We start from the raw sequence: 20,327 nt of genomic DNA, 5'->3' as shown, positions 1-20,327 counted from the left end.
TTGCTGAGCCCAAACTCAAGTTTCAGGCATTGAACTGCCCGGGCCCAACTCTTATTGGGCCGGGCCGGCCCAATGCATAGGCCTAGGAACAAGAGGGTCCCATTGAAAAGATGGGAATGCTCCATAAACGTAAGGGGACACTCCATATATATATATATATATATATATCATCCAAATAGTTATGGCAATCCAGCCTTGTGGAAGGTTCTGGCAAACAGTTATCAATTTAGCTGCACATACGTGAGATTGGACACAATTATATGTTTATATCAGAATCCGATGCGAATCAAATTTCATAAAATAGTCAATAGTTTTTAGTTGTTTGTCATAAAATCCGATCTGCCATGTTCTTAGGACAGATCATTTTGAACAATTCAACATTTTAACCACATCACCACGGTCGGATTTGCGAGAAACGGCCAAATAGTCATCGGACAGCTCGCCGACATCTTAACGGATGAGAGCTTCAGGAAGTCACCCTAGTTGGGGAGAGTACTTGGGAATCTCCTCTGCCAGGCAAGCATACTTGAAGCAACTGGAAGGAAAGAAAAGGAGGTGGGCACCCAGATCTCCATTCTCCGAAAAGCTCGCTGGTTTCCCTTGTAATTGAAAACAACCGAAAAGAACAGAAAATGTAGATGGCTCGTCCCTGGCTAGCAAGTGAAATAATGCCCTGATTGATCACAAAAGAGAAATGTTTGATTTGATCCCATCATGGCTTTTAGATTATCTTGATATAAAGTTCCAGGAAATCTGCCACACTTCGAACTTGGTAAAAAAATGCTAGAATAAACTGATGTCCTAGTTTACTTCCCTCGTTTTAAAAATGCCTTGGATGATCATTGTTGTCAAGGTTGGTGTGAATTGAATTGGTTTACAAAAGGATCAAAGGACTCGGCCACATTAAAATTGAACCAAAATCTTTTTGAATTGGTGAAAGATTAGTTTATATATTTCAATTAAAAAGAAAAAAGGCAACACAAATAAAAATAAGAAAATTTAAAATATAAAAAAAAAAAATAAATCAACAGCACATGGCGACCCTGAATTAGGGGCTGTACCAGATAGGTATTCTACCAATTTGATTCGAATTGGCTGATTAAATATGATAAAGATAATTGAAAAGATGAACAAGGTGCGGGACATGGTACCCTTGAGTCGGGAGGTTGTAATCAAATAAATATTTTACTGACCATTCAGCTGCCAAAATCAAATTTGGTCCAATACAATGTTCGTGTAGGTTACAAGTTTGTAAATCATTTTTCCACATTTAGATTAGTAAGATCGGTCTGCTTTTTCTCAGCATGCATACTAATGCCAATAAATAAACCAATAATTAGTAAGAAGAACAAGAAAATCTGTAAAAGCTAATGGCATGGATCGTATCATGTCATGCTTCACATCGTTATATCAATGTGTTGAATGCTTGATCAAATTTAGCAAGTGCTTATGACATAATTGGTAGAATTAATATCCAATACAATGCAGTTAAAAAGAAAAACGCAAAGCTTTACCCAGAGTAATTTTGCTGCATGTATCAGAAGGCAGCTACAGTGAACAAGTTATCCTCAATCCAGCACATACATATATAGCCATTTATTTTCCAATGATGCAGACAATATTCAAGCAACAGGAGAAAGAACATGAAGTTTACTAACAGACTGCGTCACACATAAAGAGCTTATTGTTATCTGGTCTGCCCATTGCAAAGTGAAGAAGAAAACGAAAAGTGTAACACTGACACAGGTAGTAAAATGTTCAAAACTCCATCCAGCCTTGTTAGGAAGACCCTAGTGACCGTTTCATATCTTGAAGAACACAATGTGCAGCATTACGACCAGGTGCACCCATTACCCCACCTCCTGGGTGTGCTCCACTTCCACACAAATAAAGCCCTCGCACAGGTGATCTATAGTTAGACCTGTAGTTGTATTCCAGAATTGTTAAAAATAAAAAGTTAATGTTTCCCAAGCTTGACTAGGATGGTTCAAGGGTAACAAGTTTACCATCCTTTGATAGGCCTCAAAAGGAACAGAGAATCCAAGGTCATTGCACCATGAAAGATGTTACCTCCTGCCAAAATTAACCTTTTCATCCATAAACAAGAAAAGAAAGCAATTCCATCTTTCAAGTCATGAAACAGTATATTAGAAATTAAAAAATGCATGGAATATCTTGGCCCTTAATTGTCCAAACTGGATAAACTATGTAACGCTTCATTTGAGCAATAAGACTTGAGAATAGTCCAATGTCTAAGATTTTTGAAATCTCAAGGGAAGATTTTTCAGAATTATCATATAAACCTATTGTCCTCTCATGCATATGGGGCGTTACCTTAAAGGCTTCAAGTACATGCATCCACACACATAGGACCCCAAAGTCCCAGTGTGAAGCTTGGCTTTAATACCAATTATAATGAGTTGACTCAAACTGATCCCAGTACCTGGTATACGGTGGATTCCCACCTGCCTCGTAGCTGGCATTAATTCACACACGAGAAAGGGTATAAACCAAGACGTGGTAGTAAGATGCATGGGTATTTAAACCGTGAAAGAAATCCAAATATCTTCCATATATGACTATTCCCAAGTGCTCTCATACAGGTTTTTTGGTTGCTACTTTGTGAAGCTAATAATACGCCCAGAGAGTTAATAACTTGACTTGAGTTGACAATCTTGTCACTTTAACATAATCTGAATGTGACATGAAATAACAGCTAGAAGATATTTGAGTGAGTACCAATCTTCGCATTCTCTAGTAAACAAATGATGAGTATCACTAGCTTTGGATCAAAAGTATCTTGACTAAACATGGACGAGAAAGTTTGTATGGTACCAAGTAAAAAATTGACCAGAACCTTGAGATCAATACATAAATTTATATTCTCTGGCAAGTACCTGTCAAATAAAATTGCTTTTCAAGATCAGGTGGTGCCAACATATCATAACCAATGATTGATGAACTGAATCCAGGGGCATATTCATCAATTAAAGAGAAACACCTTTGAGCAAACGATTCCTACAAAAGTAACATCTTATAAGTCACAAATTGCTGCACAATAAACATTGATTTATACAAGGAAAAGCTTAAGCTGAAAAAGGATTATGATAACAGGCACTAGTCTTATCTAGTAAACAATCAGGGGTATTCATAAGCACAAGCACGTGCATGCACACATGCATGAACACAAAAGGAGAAGGACCCTGCGTCCTCCCCCAACCTCCCCACCAACACCCCCTCTCCCTCCCTCTTTCTGACTAATGGCACATGCTCAGACAGGAAGACAATGAAGACATGTCTTACTTCAAAAGAATAAAAACAAAGAACAACACGTAGCTTAACCAGATAGCTTTCTTAACATCACGTTGATGCATCTATACAAGACATAGTCCCTAAGTCATCTAAATGAGGAGAGGGTCTCCCAAATTCTTGTAGAATCTCCCCTTCTTCCTTCTAATTAGGGGTTTTGGTCCATTTCAAGTCCACAAGACTAAAAGAGGCCCCCAGGTCCAATGGCCCAACTGATCATCCAGCCAACTTCAATTTGCACTCTCAGAGGTCATAAACCAGGAAAGTTGATAGACTTGGTGGAACTTAACATGGATATATAAGTCCCTCAAGATTTATCAAAATCTTCAAGATATGACTATTCAGTCCGTGGTTCATTAGCACAAGACACTGAAATGAAACCTTATGACATTTCAAAGGCCAAGCATGGACTGATTTTCCTTGGATAAATCTTGTAAGCAAGAGAAATGAACTAAAGCATGTGAACTTGAATAGTTGCTGGGTCCCTGAAGCAAGAAAACAAGTCTGTCCATATTCTTCACAGATCGAAAAATGAGCACATCAACTGAAACATAGTAAAGGCGCAAAATCTTGACATCACAACATGAATGCACAACTAAGCTTGTTAGCAATAGAAAAGGATCTAACACAACCGAGGCTTCTGAAATTGTTGTCAACTACTTTCATGAAAATTCTTGCTATATTTGGTTCGGCTTAAAATTACAATACATAGAACAGGTATTACAATCAGTAGTTCATCTAAAGCAAAGATAACAAAGAATAGAAACAAAAGTAAGTACCCTGAATGATAAATCCTGCCAGCAACCATCGGTTGGTTTGTAAGGGGTGTATTGGATGAACAAGTTGACAACATGCTTACCTAGAAACAGAAACCATGTACTCAAACAACATGAAGCACAGGGATACTATGCCGTTCTTCCTTCAAATTAATTTATATGGAGTGTACGCATTTCTCATTTCAATATCTCCACAACCAATTGTAAAATAAACAAATTTTTTGGAGAAAAAGCAAATATTTAAATGGAAATTTAAAACAAAATTTCTATGCTGCATGAAGCAGTTTTACCTTGTTATAAAGCACAGTCAGCAAACCATAGTTGTCAGATATTCTCATTGCGCTTTTTGAGTCTGATATATTAAGAGTCCATGATGTGATTAAATTATATTTGTGATGAAAGTACTATCTTCATGACAGCATGCTCAGATACTAATAGTTTCATAAGTATCATTTGAAAGTATCATTATATGGAAAATAGGGATTTCTTCAATTGAGAGAAAGATTTACTTTTGTATCAGGAAGGTGTAATTGAAAAATATTTGCAAAAATAATGAGGAAAAAATGCTAGGTGATCTTCCTGCTTGACATTATCCTGCAGTTCCCTTTTGTGTTTTCCACTGTCAGTGGAAATGAATGACAATTTCCTTGCAGAAAAAATATTTCATGGAAACATAATAAGTAAATTAATTTATGCGTGGAAAAGCATGATTCAAAGTCGAAATGCCTACATTACAACACTAGGAGTAGAATATCTAGTCACCCGGCCTATCCTATTGATAGAGTAGCAGTGCAGCTAACAGTTCAGTTAATAACTTAATATTAGTCCCCGTTTGTTTACCCTCGTTTATGCTTAGAGGAGGCTGCCATTCTTATTCTCAAACTTTGATGCATGAGCTTGAAAGGTTTCGTTTCAGGAGAAAATGGCAAATGCTCTTCATCATAATTCTGGTAGCAATCACCTCTCGCTTGATCATGAAATCTAAGGAATTAGATGGCCTGTAAATATTGACATGTTCTCTGTTCCTACACCACAAAATGCTCTCATCTCTCAACATTTATTCCTTTGGACAAAGAAAAAAAGTGAACCCGCAAAAAACACTCATTTGAACTCTTCATGCCATGCCTTGTCTCCTTGATATCAAGTTGATGAGAAAAACTTTAGAAGACAAACAATTGATGAACGGAGCTGTTCTCTTAGTTGCTCAATATCAAGTCCACATGTGTCCTTGCTTAAACTCATGTATAGTCCATGAAGAAAGTAAAAGCACTTATCAAAGTCCATGAAGCCTTCCCACTATGATGCACACTGACAGTGTCAGCGGAGGCGAACCATTGCCTCCCATGCCATCATGTTTTTTCTTTTTTAATTTTTTCTTTTAAAACGAGCGGTCCAATAATTAAGATCGGATATCAGATGGCATGTGTGGATCATACCACACAAGAAGTGAGGGCGTTGTGTGACCCTCACTTCTCATATATATATGTGTCAGAGTGTCAGTACTGTATTTATTTGCTGTTTGTTTTCTATAGCTTTTAGCTTTATTTTCTATAGTCATAATAATATGATCTTAGGACTGGACTTTGGCTAGTCTCAACAGTTATTGCTCTAGCCATTGGGACTATCTCAATTGGTACTCTTCTTTTTTAAGGTGTAGATAAAGCCAGTCTGCTACCCACTCAAAATGTATGCTTTTCTAAAGCATTTTCAGTAAAGTAATTTCTTTTTTTCACTCTAGTGCCCCAGTGCACTTTGCATTACTGCAAGTGAACAAACTTATGTGTCGTCCTATTTCTTGACTTGAAGACGTTGTTGATATACATAAGGTCTTTTGAACCTATTGGTGCATATTTTTCAAATTTTGTACAACACATTTATTTTTATGTAATAAAAATATGCTTATTTTTGCAACTTTCCACAAAGGTATATGAAGTAATATACCTACGTAAAGGTTTTAACACAGTTTGCACAATCTTACATTAATCAAGCCAGAGACATCAGATGCAGTTGCACATTCTCTACGACAGCAACATATAAAAAAAAGTTAGCAGAGAAAATAGCAATTATATTTAGCAAGTAAATGACATGCCATAAGTATTGCAGTAAAAGAGATGCAGGTTAGATTTATAAAACAGGTATCTGAAAAGCACAAATTACGTGCAGATCTTGATAATAGCATTATCAGCATCTTTACCAGATGTTTACCTGAAAATACTATTACCAAGTAAAGCTTTAATAACAAAGGCAGGGAAACTATCTCATGCTGTACAGAGATTCAAACATTAAAAACAAGAACAGAATACACAATCCAAAATAAGTTAGATTGTGCACTTGAAATAACAGAATAAGCATATTTCTGTACCAGGTGGAGATATAGTTTTGTCCAGTACAGAAGGAATAGTCATTTCAATAAGAGGTCGCTGTGATGGTAAACCGTTCAAAGCATCTCTGTGAGCTCTATCAATATCCTCCATACTGATGCATGACACCAAAAAAGGAAAGCAGGTTCAACCACATTTGGTTGATATGGGTGAATTCAGAACTACATCACAAGTCCAGAAGAATAAGAATGATAAACATGCACATTTGAGTAAAATGATAAGCCGCAAAAACAAAAAATGTTATCAATGAATAGTCAATCCAGTCAGATATGGATCAGTTCCAGGAATTAAATGACAGTCTCTATGTTCATCCACAGAATGGCATCAAAAGGACTAAGTTACCTTAACAATTTCTGGTCGAGTACATAAAACAATGTTGACAAATCATAATCACCTCATCAATATTTATGGTATCTTGAAAAAATGTTCTGATGTTATTTTTAGCCAGGGAATAATATCAGTGAGTAGAGAACATATACAAAATATCGCTAATTTATGTGTCATAATAAGATTGTGATATTATTGGGGTAGTATCATACTCTCAAGCTAAAACAATTATAGTTTACTTAAGTAAACGCTTTCTGATGTTTTCTCTGTTTGAAATGGACTTCTATGATTGTTTTTTTTTCAACTTGTTATGTCATAGCATTTCGGTCCATTCTTTATATTTATCAAATTTAAAATTTTGCGCATTTCACAAGAATGCAAAAATTAAAAGGAAACCCTTGTTGAGGATTTGTTGACACAATATTACTGACTGCGGTGTTCTTGCCACTTGCCACTTGCCACAAAATCTCCACGAAGAGGCTTGCATTGCACAAGGACTTGCATAAAACTAGTGAATGAGGACTATAATAAAAGTGCTATACACTACAGAGCACTCAATTGAGGCAAAAATATTAAAAAAAAAACTTCTATTAACTCTCGCAATGCATAAATTTCATATGAAAAATCAATTTTGTAAGTTATAAGCCCTCTTTAACTTCTATAAGTCAACCATCTAACTAATATGTTGAAATCTGATTAGTGATAAGTGATAACCATCATTGAACATGGCCAAACTGGATTTTTTTTGACCGGTTCGTACTTCTTCACATGAAACCACAAAGTGCATTTTCTTTAGAAGTTAATGATGCAGATCCATGGTATAGTTTGCCAAATGGACCTCCAAGGCTAGTATTAGGAAAATATGATGGGCAATAAGATTCCAGAATTATAGTTAAAAGAATATGAAATAGAAATTAAGTTATGAACACCTGAAGGTGTAAGACATCTTAAATGAGATCAACAAGAACATACAATCACCTTTCAGAAGCTATGTGTATGGTACCAACATGTTGAGGTCCAACCTCGAGCAAGCTTGTGCTGCAGGAGCGAAATTGAGGAAGTTTATCCAGTGCTACGTTTATTTTAGTAGTACCCTGCTTGCCATGTCAACTTACAGTTAAACAAGACAAACCAAAAACACTACATGGACTCCTTATGGCCCAAGGCTGTGGCTAATATAGGAATATGGTTGCAACTTGCAAGGTTTTTCATTATAACTTAACAAGCGGCACTAATACTCTGTCTGTGAGAGAGAGAGAGAGAGAAAGATAGCATGGCAACAAAATCTGCCAAGTGAAATTAGGACAGAAAGTTTGGATGTTAAGAACCAGATACCTAGAGAAAGGGAACTGATGTTGAGAAATATGCATACCGTAAAATATAATTGTTGTATTTTATGGTGTAAAATAGGGTTGTTTTATTCTACTTTGGTCCTTTTATAGCAACTTATCTTTAGGGCCAGTTTGATCATTACTCAAATTTCTCTTTACAGAAAAGGAGCTGACCCAATCTATCGCTGTTGTCATTCTTATGAATTAACGAAGCAAGTTTCTCTTCACTGAATAACTTCTCCCTTTTCACGGACAACTGACATGATGACATCATCAAAAGGAACATAAGATGCGACTGAAAGAGAAAAAAAAAATATGTATACAAGACAAATAGTTTAGGAATCTTACGGAGCTGTAATCAATACTGTTGATACCATGTACAAATTCTTCAGGAAGAATACCCTCAGGCACCAGTTTCTGCATGAAAAATATGTTTCTCATCTGACATTGTCAAGAAAAAAAGCAAAAAAAATACTAAAAGAAACATTGAGACATGAGACACAGAGTGTTGCAAATGGGTCAGATGTGGCAGTTGCATCATTTTAGCATGCCAGATCCCACTCTGACCTGACTTCCAGTGTATTTAGCCACCTCAGATCCGAGAGGTTTGCAATCTCTAGACACAGTTCATAAATATACCATAAATGTGACATGTGGAGTGGCATTAGACAAAACAGATGATGTGTGAACATGTGAACCATCCGCCAAGATAACCTAGACAAAATTCCACAGTATTTTAGATGATAATCAAAGTCCATGTAAACCAACTGAAAAATAAAATTGCTTAAGATAATATGCATTTATAAAAATGTGAACATATATAACTTACGCCATTTACTCTCCCAGAGTTCTCATCTATGGACAATTTTCCAACCTAGATAAGAAAGGGAAGATGCATGGTCATGACTATTGGAAGAAAAACAGACAGCAAAATAATGAAGAAAAAGGTGATCATTTTGATGTTCTAACTTCTAACAAATCATAAATTTGCAGCTAAATTATCTATCTAAAATTTTCCATTTGCATATGAATTATTTTGAGCACTTCTAATATGAAAGATTAAAATAGTGGCCAACGTCAATTTTCCTTTCCATATAACAGCTTTAAAGATATTCCCAGGAACCTCGTTCTTTTGCATTGTTGTGATCAGCTACTCAAACTTCATTTTCAAAATTTTAAACCTTAAGCAAAAATGGAACCTTTATGTGATTCAAATTTCTGTGCGGAACATTAGGACAACACTGGCAGATCATCCACTACATAGCACTTTTTTCCTTCTTTTTTCTTTTTTCTGATTAACTGACCTAGGACATCCCATGAGCTATGTCATATATGTGCAGCTGTGGGTGTGATGATCTAAAAGAACATGGTGCAGGCAGCCTTTCAAATGTTTATCCTGCTAGGTTTCAAGAAAATATGGATGCAAAAAAGGTCTGTGCATACCTCTGCATTAGTTACTATGTGAGCCCCTGCTTCACATGCCGCACGTCCTATGGCCATTGATATCGAACCCATCCCGCCTTCAACATACCTAGACATTGAGTTCACTTCCCTCATGCCCGGATGCAAAGGTATCTCGATCTAGTGTTTATAGAACTGATGAAACAAAATGCATATGACAAAAATTCCAGATAGCTTTTTCCCTGGATAATGAGCTAAGGTATCAACTAGCAGCACAACAAGATATGTTTGGTTTTCCACGGGATCACATCCTCTCAAGGAAAGAATCTAGATAAGATAGTACTGTAAATGAGGGGACTAGAAAACCAATTAAACAAATGCAAACAAGATCACAGCCCAAACAAAGCAAAATTTACAACAAAAGGAAAAATAGTGAAGATCTTTAAAGGCAAGTTAAGGTGGAACTAGCCACTGATCTAAATCCACCACTATAACCCGTTTGTGTAATGCTAAAACCACATTGACAACCTAGTTTAATTTGGACAAGTTTCTCTAAAGTAGGTTTGATGCGAAAAGCAACTGCCTAACATGGTTCCGGACAAGCAGTTAAATTTTCATCTTTGTTTACCTTTTCAAGTTGCACACTTTCTCCTATTTCATACTAAGGTATTAAATTTTGGGACCTTGTTGCAGCTAGTTTTGAAAGAGCAAAAAACAATGTGAAGACTGAAAGGAAAATGATAACCACAGGGCTCTGTTAATAGAAAATGGAAGTAAAAGATCACAAGCTCCAGTCAAATACAAATCTGTTTCAATTATAGACGTCTTTTTTATGCCAAACCAACTATTCAAGTTTGAATGTTTATCCTCACCAACCAAAAGACAATATTGATTCAAAACACAGCATTATCAACCAGCCATATTTCAAACATCTCACAAACCAAATGTGCACTACCAAAGTTAAAGAACAGGGTCCTCCACCCCCTGACAATGCATGAGCTTTCAGTCACTAATGTTAGATAAACAAGTTTCCCAAGGAAAGTGGCTTGTGCTGTAAAAGGTGCTATCACAAGCTGAGGCACATGCATGTTGATGGCCCAAGTTTGATAAAGGGCTAACAGATGGAGCCTGAGTCTCAGGTATGGGGTCCCACTGAGACTAAGGATTCAACCTGAGGTGTCCTGACCAATGATACAGTATACAGGATTCTTAGAAACCCATTCCATGAGGTAGAACGAGCACTTGAGAGTGTTCCATTGGAGCCCCACAGGCCACAAGCACACGCAAACAAGACCTGTGAATGCAGCATTCTGCATGCAAATAAGAGTCCGGATTGTGGTGATCCAACACATTTCCAAATTATGATGCGCCTTGTTATATGTGGACAACCCATTATGGGTGATGCAAATATGGTCAGTCCTGCCCCATGTTGTTCATTCCATCCTTTAGAACACCAAAACCATTATAACAGATGTCGCATTTTCTTAAAAAAATGTAATATTAAAATTGTAAAAGGAAAAATTTTAAAAATGGGAAATTATGTCTTTTTTTAAGTAAAAATTAATTTAACTTGTTTTGTCATATTTTTTTCGCATTTTTTCCTTTTTTTCGTTTTCTTTTTTTTTTATGTTAATATCATGATGGATTAAACTTTAAACTTGAATTAATTTAGTTATCATCATTAAAACATTATTTCTATCATTTTATCTAGTTACCTTTTGTTTTTTCATTAGTTTCTCATTTATTTTATTTTTACCTATTTTTTAGGATACTTTTCTTCTTTAAGTAAATTGCCAAAATTTTCCTGAGATTTTCTAGAGAAAGGCAATTTTGCTGAAAAATACCCAAAAAAAAAAACCTTGCCATTAAAAGCCCAAGAACAAATTTTACAACAATGGCCGAAACTGAACATTCAATTCTTAGTGTCCCTAGGACAATGAAGCAAACAAGCTCTAAGGGTTCAAATCACTGGATGATAGACATTGGCTAAGTCAGCCAACCACATGATCGCTGCAGGAGTGTTTCACATAACAACTGCTTTTTTAGAGCATATACTATAATTTTTCAGGACATCATCAAAGCACATGATGGACAAGAATGACCACAGCTCTTTCTGAGGACATTCAAATGAGAGGCCAATAATTGCCAAGAACACAAGGCGAGCATCTCCCCTATGCAAAGCAAAGGAAGTGGGGTGGCAGAGTGCCAATCCACGCAAGATGTGGTTGTCCTTTCAAAGTCTCTTGAGGGTGTGATGGAGAATCTTTGAAATGGGAAATGGTTTTTACATGTTCAAGAAAGGGCATGGGATTCCATCTTTGTTCAAACAAGTAACACAGGGGAGAAGGTTGATAAGTACGTGTTGGTGTTATGTGGCCCTTGTATTATAAACACTCCAGTCGAAGTGTTGCCACCATAATGCCTTAGATGAAAAGGAGAGAAGGCCATGATCCTTCCTTCCATGCTTGTAAGGCCAACCACTACGATTAGAAGTGTTTTTTGTGATACTTATTTGTATGAGTGGGCAAAAAAGCTGGCAAGTTTTGTCATAAAATGATAGGAGATAACAAAACAATTCATAAAAAAAATGTTAAACACAGACAAAATTCATTCAGCAAAATGACAACCAAAATCGCAATTCTGTTTAAACTTTTGTACTTGAGAACCTTAAGCAACTATGAAGATGATTGTGTAGCCATATGGGCACTCTGAGTACATGAACCTTAGGAAATACAGTTCAACAGAAAAGAAAGAAAAAGGGAAGTAACATACGACCACACGCCACGATCACCATCAGATTCTCCCATCACATGATGCAGCAGAACATATCCACTACCTGGTGTGCAAACACTCGACTTCGTATATATGCAAAATTAGGTTCATTAACATAAGAATGCAAACAAATAATGATCAATTGACATAAAAAATATGCGAAGTACATACAGCACATGTATGTTGCATGAGTTTCACAGAGCAATAAGTTATAGAAGAAAATACAATGAACCATCTATGCACTTGAAAGTTGAAACAACCATAACACTTAAATGTTATATTGAAGTACCAGAATGTTTGAGTTTTTTGCAATAACATGAATCCCTACAATCATTCTGCTGAAAATACATTTTGTAAAAAAGAAAGATTATCTAAAACACATAATCTATGTGTTTACAAATGCTAAGTTTGGTTATACGTAAATAAATAATATGGAGCAGCTCTTTCTAAAGAATTATTATGAAGTCTAATCATGCAGTCTTTGTTGATTTTGTATCTTTTACTCTCTCTTTTTACCTTTCTTTTTGGTGGAGAAAATCTCCGCTAAGAGAGCCATCAGACTTCCAACCCTTCCCCGCTTTTCAATTTAAGGGTTTCTTGTTGTTTATTCTATTTGGTTTGTCTTCTCTATCTTCTTGTTTACTCTTTTTGGTTCATGTCTTCTCTATCCTCTTGTTGTTTCATGTTTATTCTATTTGGTTCGTGTCTTCTTTATCTTCTTGTTGTTTCTTATTATTTATTCTATTTGGTTCATGTTTACTCTATCTTCTTGTTGTTTCTTGTTATTTATTCTATTTGGTTCATGTCTTCTCTATCTTCTTGTTGTTTCTATACTGGAGGTAATCAATTTAAGTTTTCTGTTTCACACTTTTTTCAGTTTCGCTGCAGCTATTTATGTCTGGTATAAATGCAATGCACATGGATATAGATCGATAAGAAAAATAACAAATCTTCATTGACCCATAAAATTGTGTCAATAAAAATATTACCGACGTCCATCTATATGTCGATAAAAAGTTTTATCGATGCCCACCACATGTCTGTAAAAGTTTTATTACCGATGTCCATGGACGTCGGTAATAATTTTATTTACCTACACACTTGATGCGTTAGTGTAGAACTCTACACCGACGCATGCACTGGAATGTCGGGAATAGTTTTCACTAACATTTCCTTCAGTATGGACCGCCTCAAACGTCTGTAAAACTTTTACCGACTTGTCGCCATGTTTTACCAACATTTTTCAGCCATCAGTAAACCCTCTATTTTTTGTAGTGTGTGTGAGATACTAGTGGATTGTTTTGTCCCTCAGCGCATAGTTTTCTCATTCATATTGAGAGTAATCTTTTGCCAAGATATTAGTGTGTGGAATATAGATGCTTATTGATATTTGTTTAATGTGTTCATGGGGTGATTACCTTTGTTGAAGAGGATCTCAAATATATAAATTTATAGTTTATACCTACAATTTTTTATCCTTATGCTCTCAAGTAAGTAGGTAGTTCTATTTCTAACAGAAAGACAAACTTTCTGGTAAAGAAAAACACTATTGCCTAGTATTGCATGTGCCCTGCAGTATGGGCATGCTACAGTACTTCCAGCAGATGCAAAGTTAAATAAATTCAAAGAGAACTTTTCCACTAACATAAGTCTGTTTGCATCAAGTAGGATATAGGTCAACCATTACTTGATAGTCAGCTTGGAATCTACAGAGTATTACAAGGCCTTCTTACACTGAAACTTGCAAAAGGCCAAAGTTTCCTGTGCTACATCAACTGTATCACAAGAAAATGGTTGTGTATCGGCAAAACAACTTGAAATTATTTTCTTTCCTTTCCAACGGAAAAATAGCAAAAAATTGGCCCTTAGTTATTGTCTCTATGACAATCTCAAACGAACCAAGCCAAATATAGCCATCCTTGAATCAGGCAAAAGAGAAAAGCAATTTTATTCGCGAACTTAAATAAAAATAAAATAAAAAACTGATCTCTCGAAATGGATACCATGCTACCAATTACGGCATCTGTCGCCAATGTTGCTTTGAGAACATCACCCTAAAATATCACAATCAAAGCTATTTAGAGAAACCACTGAGATTAGAATGGCAGTTATGGAATGCACAGTCTTGGAAAAATTTTAAATGACATCTCAAAATCTCATATACTGCAGTTACAACCTAGAAATGAAAAGAACACCCAGCTTATCATGTCAACTACACCTGATATTGCACAATATTACAGCACCATTTCAGTCTCTGATATTGTCAGGCTTTAGCTTATGAAAGTTTCCTTTCTGTGAAATCCAAGACCTCCTTGATGTTGTCAAGGTTTTACAATGAAGTTTTTTTGCCGGTGATGCCACAGAACATGACAAGTGCTGCCATTTAGTACAGTACTATATCTTAAATGTGCAGTCATTTTTAAGGTTCTTCACTCTAATCTACCCCAGTGTAAAGCAATCGCAACTGTTTTGTAGCTTTTGTTCATTCTTATTTTAGAACTTGGTTATCTCAGGAAAATGTAAAGAGTACCTACTTCCCATGATGGTAGATGACCAACCATAAAAGGGGCCATAGCCTATACTGAGACTAAAACTGAAAATGCTGTTCTTTGTTGGCTATGTGGACCCATCTAGCTGTTGATCCTCAAGAGGACCTAGATGGCATGAAAAATAAAATAAAATAAATAAATAAGAAATTAGCTCCCTAAGATGCTTAGCAACTATACTAACCTGAGAAGGAAGGACCTTCTCTTTGTACCCTTTTTTCCTTAAAAGGGATGGATGCCATCCTTAAACTGTTGGGCATGATTAATGGGACTACCCTGCTCTGAAGTAAAGAAAACTTTATGAGCGAGTAAATGAGCTTCTAGCTCGCAACATTGCATGATTGAGCATTGTGTTGGAGGACAAACAAAGCAAGAAAGAAGAAAATGTGTGAGGAAAGAGAAGCCTAAAATTGGGGTCGAAACTTCCACATGTTATCACCCTCTCTCCGTCTGCTTGTTTCTCTCTATTTTCTTTCTTTACTATATGAAGGTTCCATCAGTGATCAAAATGTAGTCCAAGACACTAATATTCTCCTTTCCCCTTTCTTTTGATGTTCTTGCCCTACTAAAAATACTGCAAATATGCCATTTCCAATAGAAGAACTAAGTGTACACAGTTTCAGCACCACTCAGAAGTCAGCACAAGATTGAAAAGCGCCTTGCTTGCTTTGAGTCAAAGACAATAAGAAAAGTAGCCCCATGAAAACTGAAAGAGCCGTTTTATGCAAAGCCATGTCATGATATCATGGTAAAGAAGACATGAGGAACCAAAAAGGGATTACTTAAGATCCAAACAAAATTTAGTATTTTGTTGGATTTTCTTTTTTATCTGACGGATTAAATTTTCTTTTTATCGGTGAGATATGCTTGATATTCAAGTGTTTTTCTCTTTTTCATCTGATTCTTTCTTGATATCAAGAAAAATAAATATTCCGTGTAAATACTATCTCCATCTTTCAACAGTATCAATTGAGAAAAATCTTTATCTTCACAAAATAGAACATGAAACACAGACTAAACTACACAAATTTAGAAGAAATAAAATTGAAGCATATCTTTTGCCTAAATTACAGTAACCTCAAACCAATTATTTAGAACTCTGGATGCTGGGGAAACTAAAAGGTTAACAAAATCCCTGTCAAAAGAAAAAACATGTTATTCAAGAAAAATTCAATATGTTGGACAATGTAAAGCTCATTTTGTGACCTGACTTCAAAAACTAAAATATTTAGGTGTAAAAGTGCAAAAAGCTTCTTTGTCCAGTAGCTGTATAACTTACACAGCATCTCCGTAGCCCAGCTTGAAGACCTTCTTAAGGAAATGGCACCAAAATAATGACTTTTTTAACTTATCAGTCATATGATCAACAAAGGTTGGCACATCGCGCCTCAACTCAGGAGGTGTTGAATCTAAAAGATGTTCCATCAATCTCACAAAGTTCTGCAGTTGTTCCTCATACCTGCCAATCAAGAAGTATAATAATCTTTTAAAGACGCAAAAAATGATAAAGACCAAATGACCAATCTATACTGATCTAAATAAAACTTAGTGTGATCCTGCAATCATAATGTGAACAAAACTATCAAGGTGTCAACTAAAATTCTCCAAAAAAAAATTGACTATTTGACCTAACTTTTCTTTTTGGATAGAGGCAATATTTTTCCCTACTTTGTTTTCTTTTTCTTATTAATGCATTCTGTGTTTGGAACAAAGGAACTTATTTACTGATAATATTATGGAATACAGTTATTAACGAGGCTCCTTAAATTAGCAATTTAATCATGCCCAAAATTCAAAAAATTATTCAAATGAGACATCTAGACTAAAGTTAACTGTGATGAACAACATTTCCAAAAATAAATAATACTTCCTCAGAGTGGAATACCAGATCAAATGAAACATCTGAGAATAAGCAATAGTTCCATGGGGTAGAATATTGGGACAGTCACCAGCATTATTGGATCGATGAAAATTCAGAAAAAGAAATTCAGCATTGAAGCCCGAAATCAGAGATCATTATAGCATCCTTTCAACTTTCAAGTAGCAACATGGCAGCACGTTTCCTCCAAGACTACAACACAACCATATGCAACAGCTCATTTGGATAGAATTCCACATTGCCAACACTCGTCGAGTATTCGAGCTCCTTATTTAGATGTAGTCGTTTTTGAGATTCACCAACTAAAACTATTAAAGCTCCTATTTTAGTCTACCTTTAAATGAATGATTTCCCTTTTGAGGAATAGCCTTAGTAGGCATACTGGTATGCAAGAAAATCAAAGCACTAGAGCATCTAATCAAGTTATAATTTCAAATATTTGATGGTTGTAAGATATTGTGTTTTGACATTGTAACAACCTAACCTATTCCCACACCAAGATTGGGATTCTAGTTTGGCGGACCTCAACCCACTCTCTAGTAGTTTCGGTTCTAGCCTCAAAAAAAGTCAAAAACCAAGACAATTAACTACTTAATCAATCTTTTCATAAGTCATCAAAAAATTCTCACAATATTAAAACTTTCACAATTGAGTGTTAGAATCCACCCCTCCCCCCACCCTAACCATAAGGCATATGTGTCAGCACGTGTGAGACCCCAAATCTTAAGCGTTGAACTGGCTTTGATACCGCTATAACAACCCAACCCATTCTCACACTAGGATCAAGCTCATAGTTTAGTGGATCCTAACCCACCCTCTAGCAGCTTTGCTTCTAGCCTCAAAAGGCCAATAAACATGACAATCAACCACTTAACCAACCCTCTTATAAGCCTTATAAGATTTTTCATAATGCTCAATACAAAACTAAACTTTCACAATGGGGTGTTATAGTCCACCCCTTTAAAGCACACGTGTCCGCATTTGTGGGACCACAAGTCCAAATGTTGAACTGGTTTTCATACTACTATAACAACCCAAACCACGTATGTACAGAGATCTGACTCCTAGTCTGGTGAATCCTAACCCATCTCATAATAGCTTAGGTTCTAGCCTCAAAAATGTCAGGAACCATGACAATCAACCACGTAACAACTTTCTTATAAGCCCTTGAAGATTTCTTACGATCTTCAAATATGTGACTGAACTTGCACAATGAGGTGTTACAGACAATCCAAACATGAAGACTAAAGAGGTAAGTCCCACGGTTGGGAACAATATCACCAGAATTTTCACTTTCAGGAGATATTGTCCTCTGCTGTGCTCATCAATGATAAATTGATAGTGTGATGATAGCAATTTTGAATGTTAATCAAGTATTAGAATGAATCTGAGTATAGGACATTTTATAAGTTGTTGTGAATGAATAAAGATCTGGGTTAAAAACACATATGACCCACATCTGACCCACCAGGGTTAGGTTGATCTCATGTTCAATTGTTAGAAACTAAGGGTTCTCAAATGATCATTTTTTTAAAAATGCAAGATGAGCACCCCCCCCCCCCCCCAAAAAAAAAAAAAAAATAAACCTCCTCCTCTTTCTCCCTTTCTCTCTCTTGTCTTTGGTGTTCATTTTCTCTCTCTTCTTCCCCTCCCAATTTGAGTGTGACCTTAATTTTGCCATTGGTGCCAATTTGGTGTCAAAGCCAGCTTAGGCTGGGACCAACAAGGTGATGGCATGTAAAGCCATCACCACAATGGAGACCCATTAGGGGAAAACAGATCGTTTTTAGGGCTATGGGAAGCAGGATTGAGGCGCTAGAAAGGGTATGGTGGGGACAGCCAGAGGTTGGGAGCCTCAGATCAGCAAATAGAATATGTTGCACGAGCAAAGGGCTTTTCCACAAGAATACTGCAGCGAGAAGGCACCATTGGACATCATTTTCGTTTCCGTAGAAAAAAACATGCATTTTGCCAATAATACGTTCTTTGCAAGATATCTCTTCACAACATAAATGCTTGAAAGATTGAACTAAAAAATATTGTTTGCATATGAACTCTGTGTAGAAAGCATTGAGTTACCGTGAATGGATAAGCGTCAGGATGGATCAGAGGTGACCCACATCAGACCCATTTAGGGCTAGCTTAAATACTAGTACCATGCCACGGGTTTTATGTGACTCTTTGCGGCATTAATTTAAGATCATTCCTAAATGAAATTAGTAATACAAAAGTTACCTGCACTCTGTTCCCAATAATTTTAAGGATTCAACAGAGACTTTTGCCAGAATCCTATCGTTGACGGACACATCTTTGAATTTCGTAAGTTATGTGGCAAACGTAGTTCCAGGACATAAATAAAGCGTGACCTTGATGCAGTACCTTGGGTAGGCAATAGCATCACGTCTCGAGAATTTAGAGATTTCTGAATAATTCAGCGCTTCATCAGGACCCAAAAGAAGATAGCGTCCATCCAGGCAAGGTGTGAATGATGACGGATTCCTTTTCAGTAACTTTAGCCCATGGCGCGACAACTCAAGCTCCCTTCATCAAGTTTAACGACAATGATGGTCAGTGAAACAATTATTAAATAAATAAACAAAATAAATAATGCACGAATTAGAGCTGCTGCCATTAACTCTTCTCATGATTGCGAACAGAATAAGGCACCAAGACCCCGCTTCGCGTAAGCTTTGTCAATAGTTATAACAGATAGAGATGATTGGGAATAGTTTCGAGTCTTTGTGCTTGTGATCATACGCATGTATCTACAGTACTTAGCTGTAGAAAGATACAAAACGGATCCAGGGATCATTTCTAGGACCTAAGCAAGACGGATTATCCGTCTCAGTCGGACTTCCCAAAATGGGTGGCGACCTGAACCGCCTACTCTCTCTATGAATGCAAACGATGGACGAACCCTTCCCGTAAAGGACAATGACAACCCCCCTAGAAATGCGATACCAACGAGCTCCGTTATGGACACGCTAACGATAAAGAAAGAGGGAAAACGGATGTGAATACAGTGATGCAATGAATCAATGAACGGGGGTTTAAGGCGTGAGACTGCACCGACCGGACAATGCAAGGGCGGAGAAGGCTCTGTAGATAACTGCATCGGGAAAACTTGAAACCAGGGATGAGCTCCTCGGTGACGGCAGCTCCGCCGATGACATGGCGCCTCTCGAGGACTGCCACTTTCAGGCCCGATTTGGCGAGGTAAGCAGCAGCAGTCAAGCCATTGTGTCCAGCACCTACGACCACAGCGTCCCATTTCCTGTCGATCAAACCGGATGAGATGAGAATGACCGGGAACGATGAGACTCCGTTAAAAGAAGTTACAGAAGGGACCTCTCGGTGAGAGCACGGCTGCCTTGAAGCTTGGCATCCGTGTGTATGTTCAAGCCGGACGATCGACTGGCGTGTACGAGCGAGACGGTCGCCCTCTTCTTCCACATCGCACTGCAACTGCAAGTCTGCAAGTACCAGTGTACGGTGCACCACTCCCGGTAACAACAACACGGGCAGGATAACGGCTGAATTCCGTCTGAGGACCATCATTTTGTTGTAATTCCAAATATGATATTCATAATTTATTAATTTCTTTT

The 20,327-nt window shown here is 36.9% G+C and overlaps 1 protein-coding gene across 1 annotated transcript; it reads right to left on the bottom strand.

The window, feature by feature from the left end:
- Positions 1 to 1,462: 1,462 nt before the first annotated feature.
- Positions 1,463 to 20,207, bottom strand: LOC116260442 (uncharacterized). The gene is made up of 17 exons (XM_031638787.2): positions 20,071 to 20,207; positions 19,796 to 19,996; positions 19,102 to 19,263; positions 16,123 to 16,302; positions 15,921 to 15,978; positions 14,301 to 14,351; positions 12,298 to 12,380; positions 9,568 to 9,655; positions 8,954 to 8,998; positions 8,764 to 8,838; positions 8,473 to 8,541; positions 7,772 to 7,887; positions 6,448 to 6,560; positions 4,089 to 4,168; positions 2,898 to 3,018; positions 2,007 to 2,073; positions 1,463 to 1,921 (listed from the first exon to the last, which is right to left on the bottom strand). The coding sequence occupies exons 1-17, from the start codon at positions 20,175 to 20,177 to the stop codon at positions 1,780 to 1,782; spliced, it is 1,758 nt and encodes a 585-aa protein (XP_031494647.1). The 5' UTR covers positions 20,178 to 20,207; the 3' UTR covers positions 1,463 to 1,779.
- Positions 20,208 to 20,327: the final 120 nt, after the last annotated feature.

Source organism: Nymphaea colorata, chromosome 9 (genome assembly GCF_008831285.2).
Source record: "Nymphaea colorata isolate Beijing-Zhang1983 chromosome 9, ASM883128v2, whole genome shotgun sequence".
Classification (NCBI taxonomy): domain Eukaryota; kingdom Viridiplantae; phylum Streptophyta; class Magnoliopsida; order Nymphaeales; family Nymphaeaceae; genus Nymphaea; species Nymphaea colorata.
The sequence above is the reverse complement of the archived record's forward strand: the minus strand, read 5'-3'. Positions and strand labels throughout refer to the sequence as shown.

Excerpts from the sequence above, each read along its gene's own strand:
- LOC116260442 (XM_031638787.2), bottom strand. The coding sequence starts at position 20,177 with ATGTGGAAGAAGAGGGCGACCGTCTCGCTCGTACACGCCAGTCGATCG. Across the intron at positions 19,997-20,070 it reads AGCCGTGCTCTCACCGAGAG|GAAATGGGACGCTGTGGTCG; the intron begins GTCCCTTCTGTA and ends TTTGATCGACAG. Across the intron at positions 8,999-9,567 it reads ACATAGTAACTAATGCAGAG|GTTGGAAAATTGTCCATAGA; the intron begins GTATGCACAGAC and ends TTTCTTATCTAG.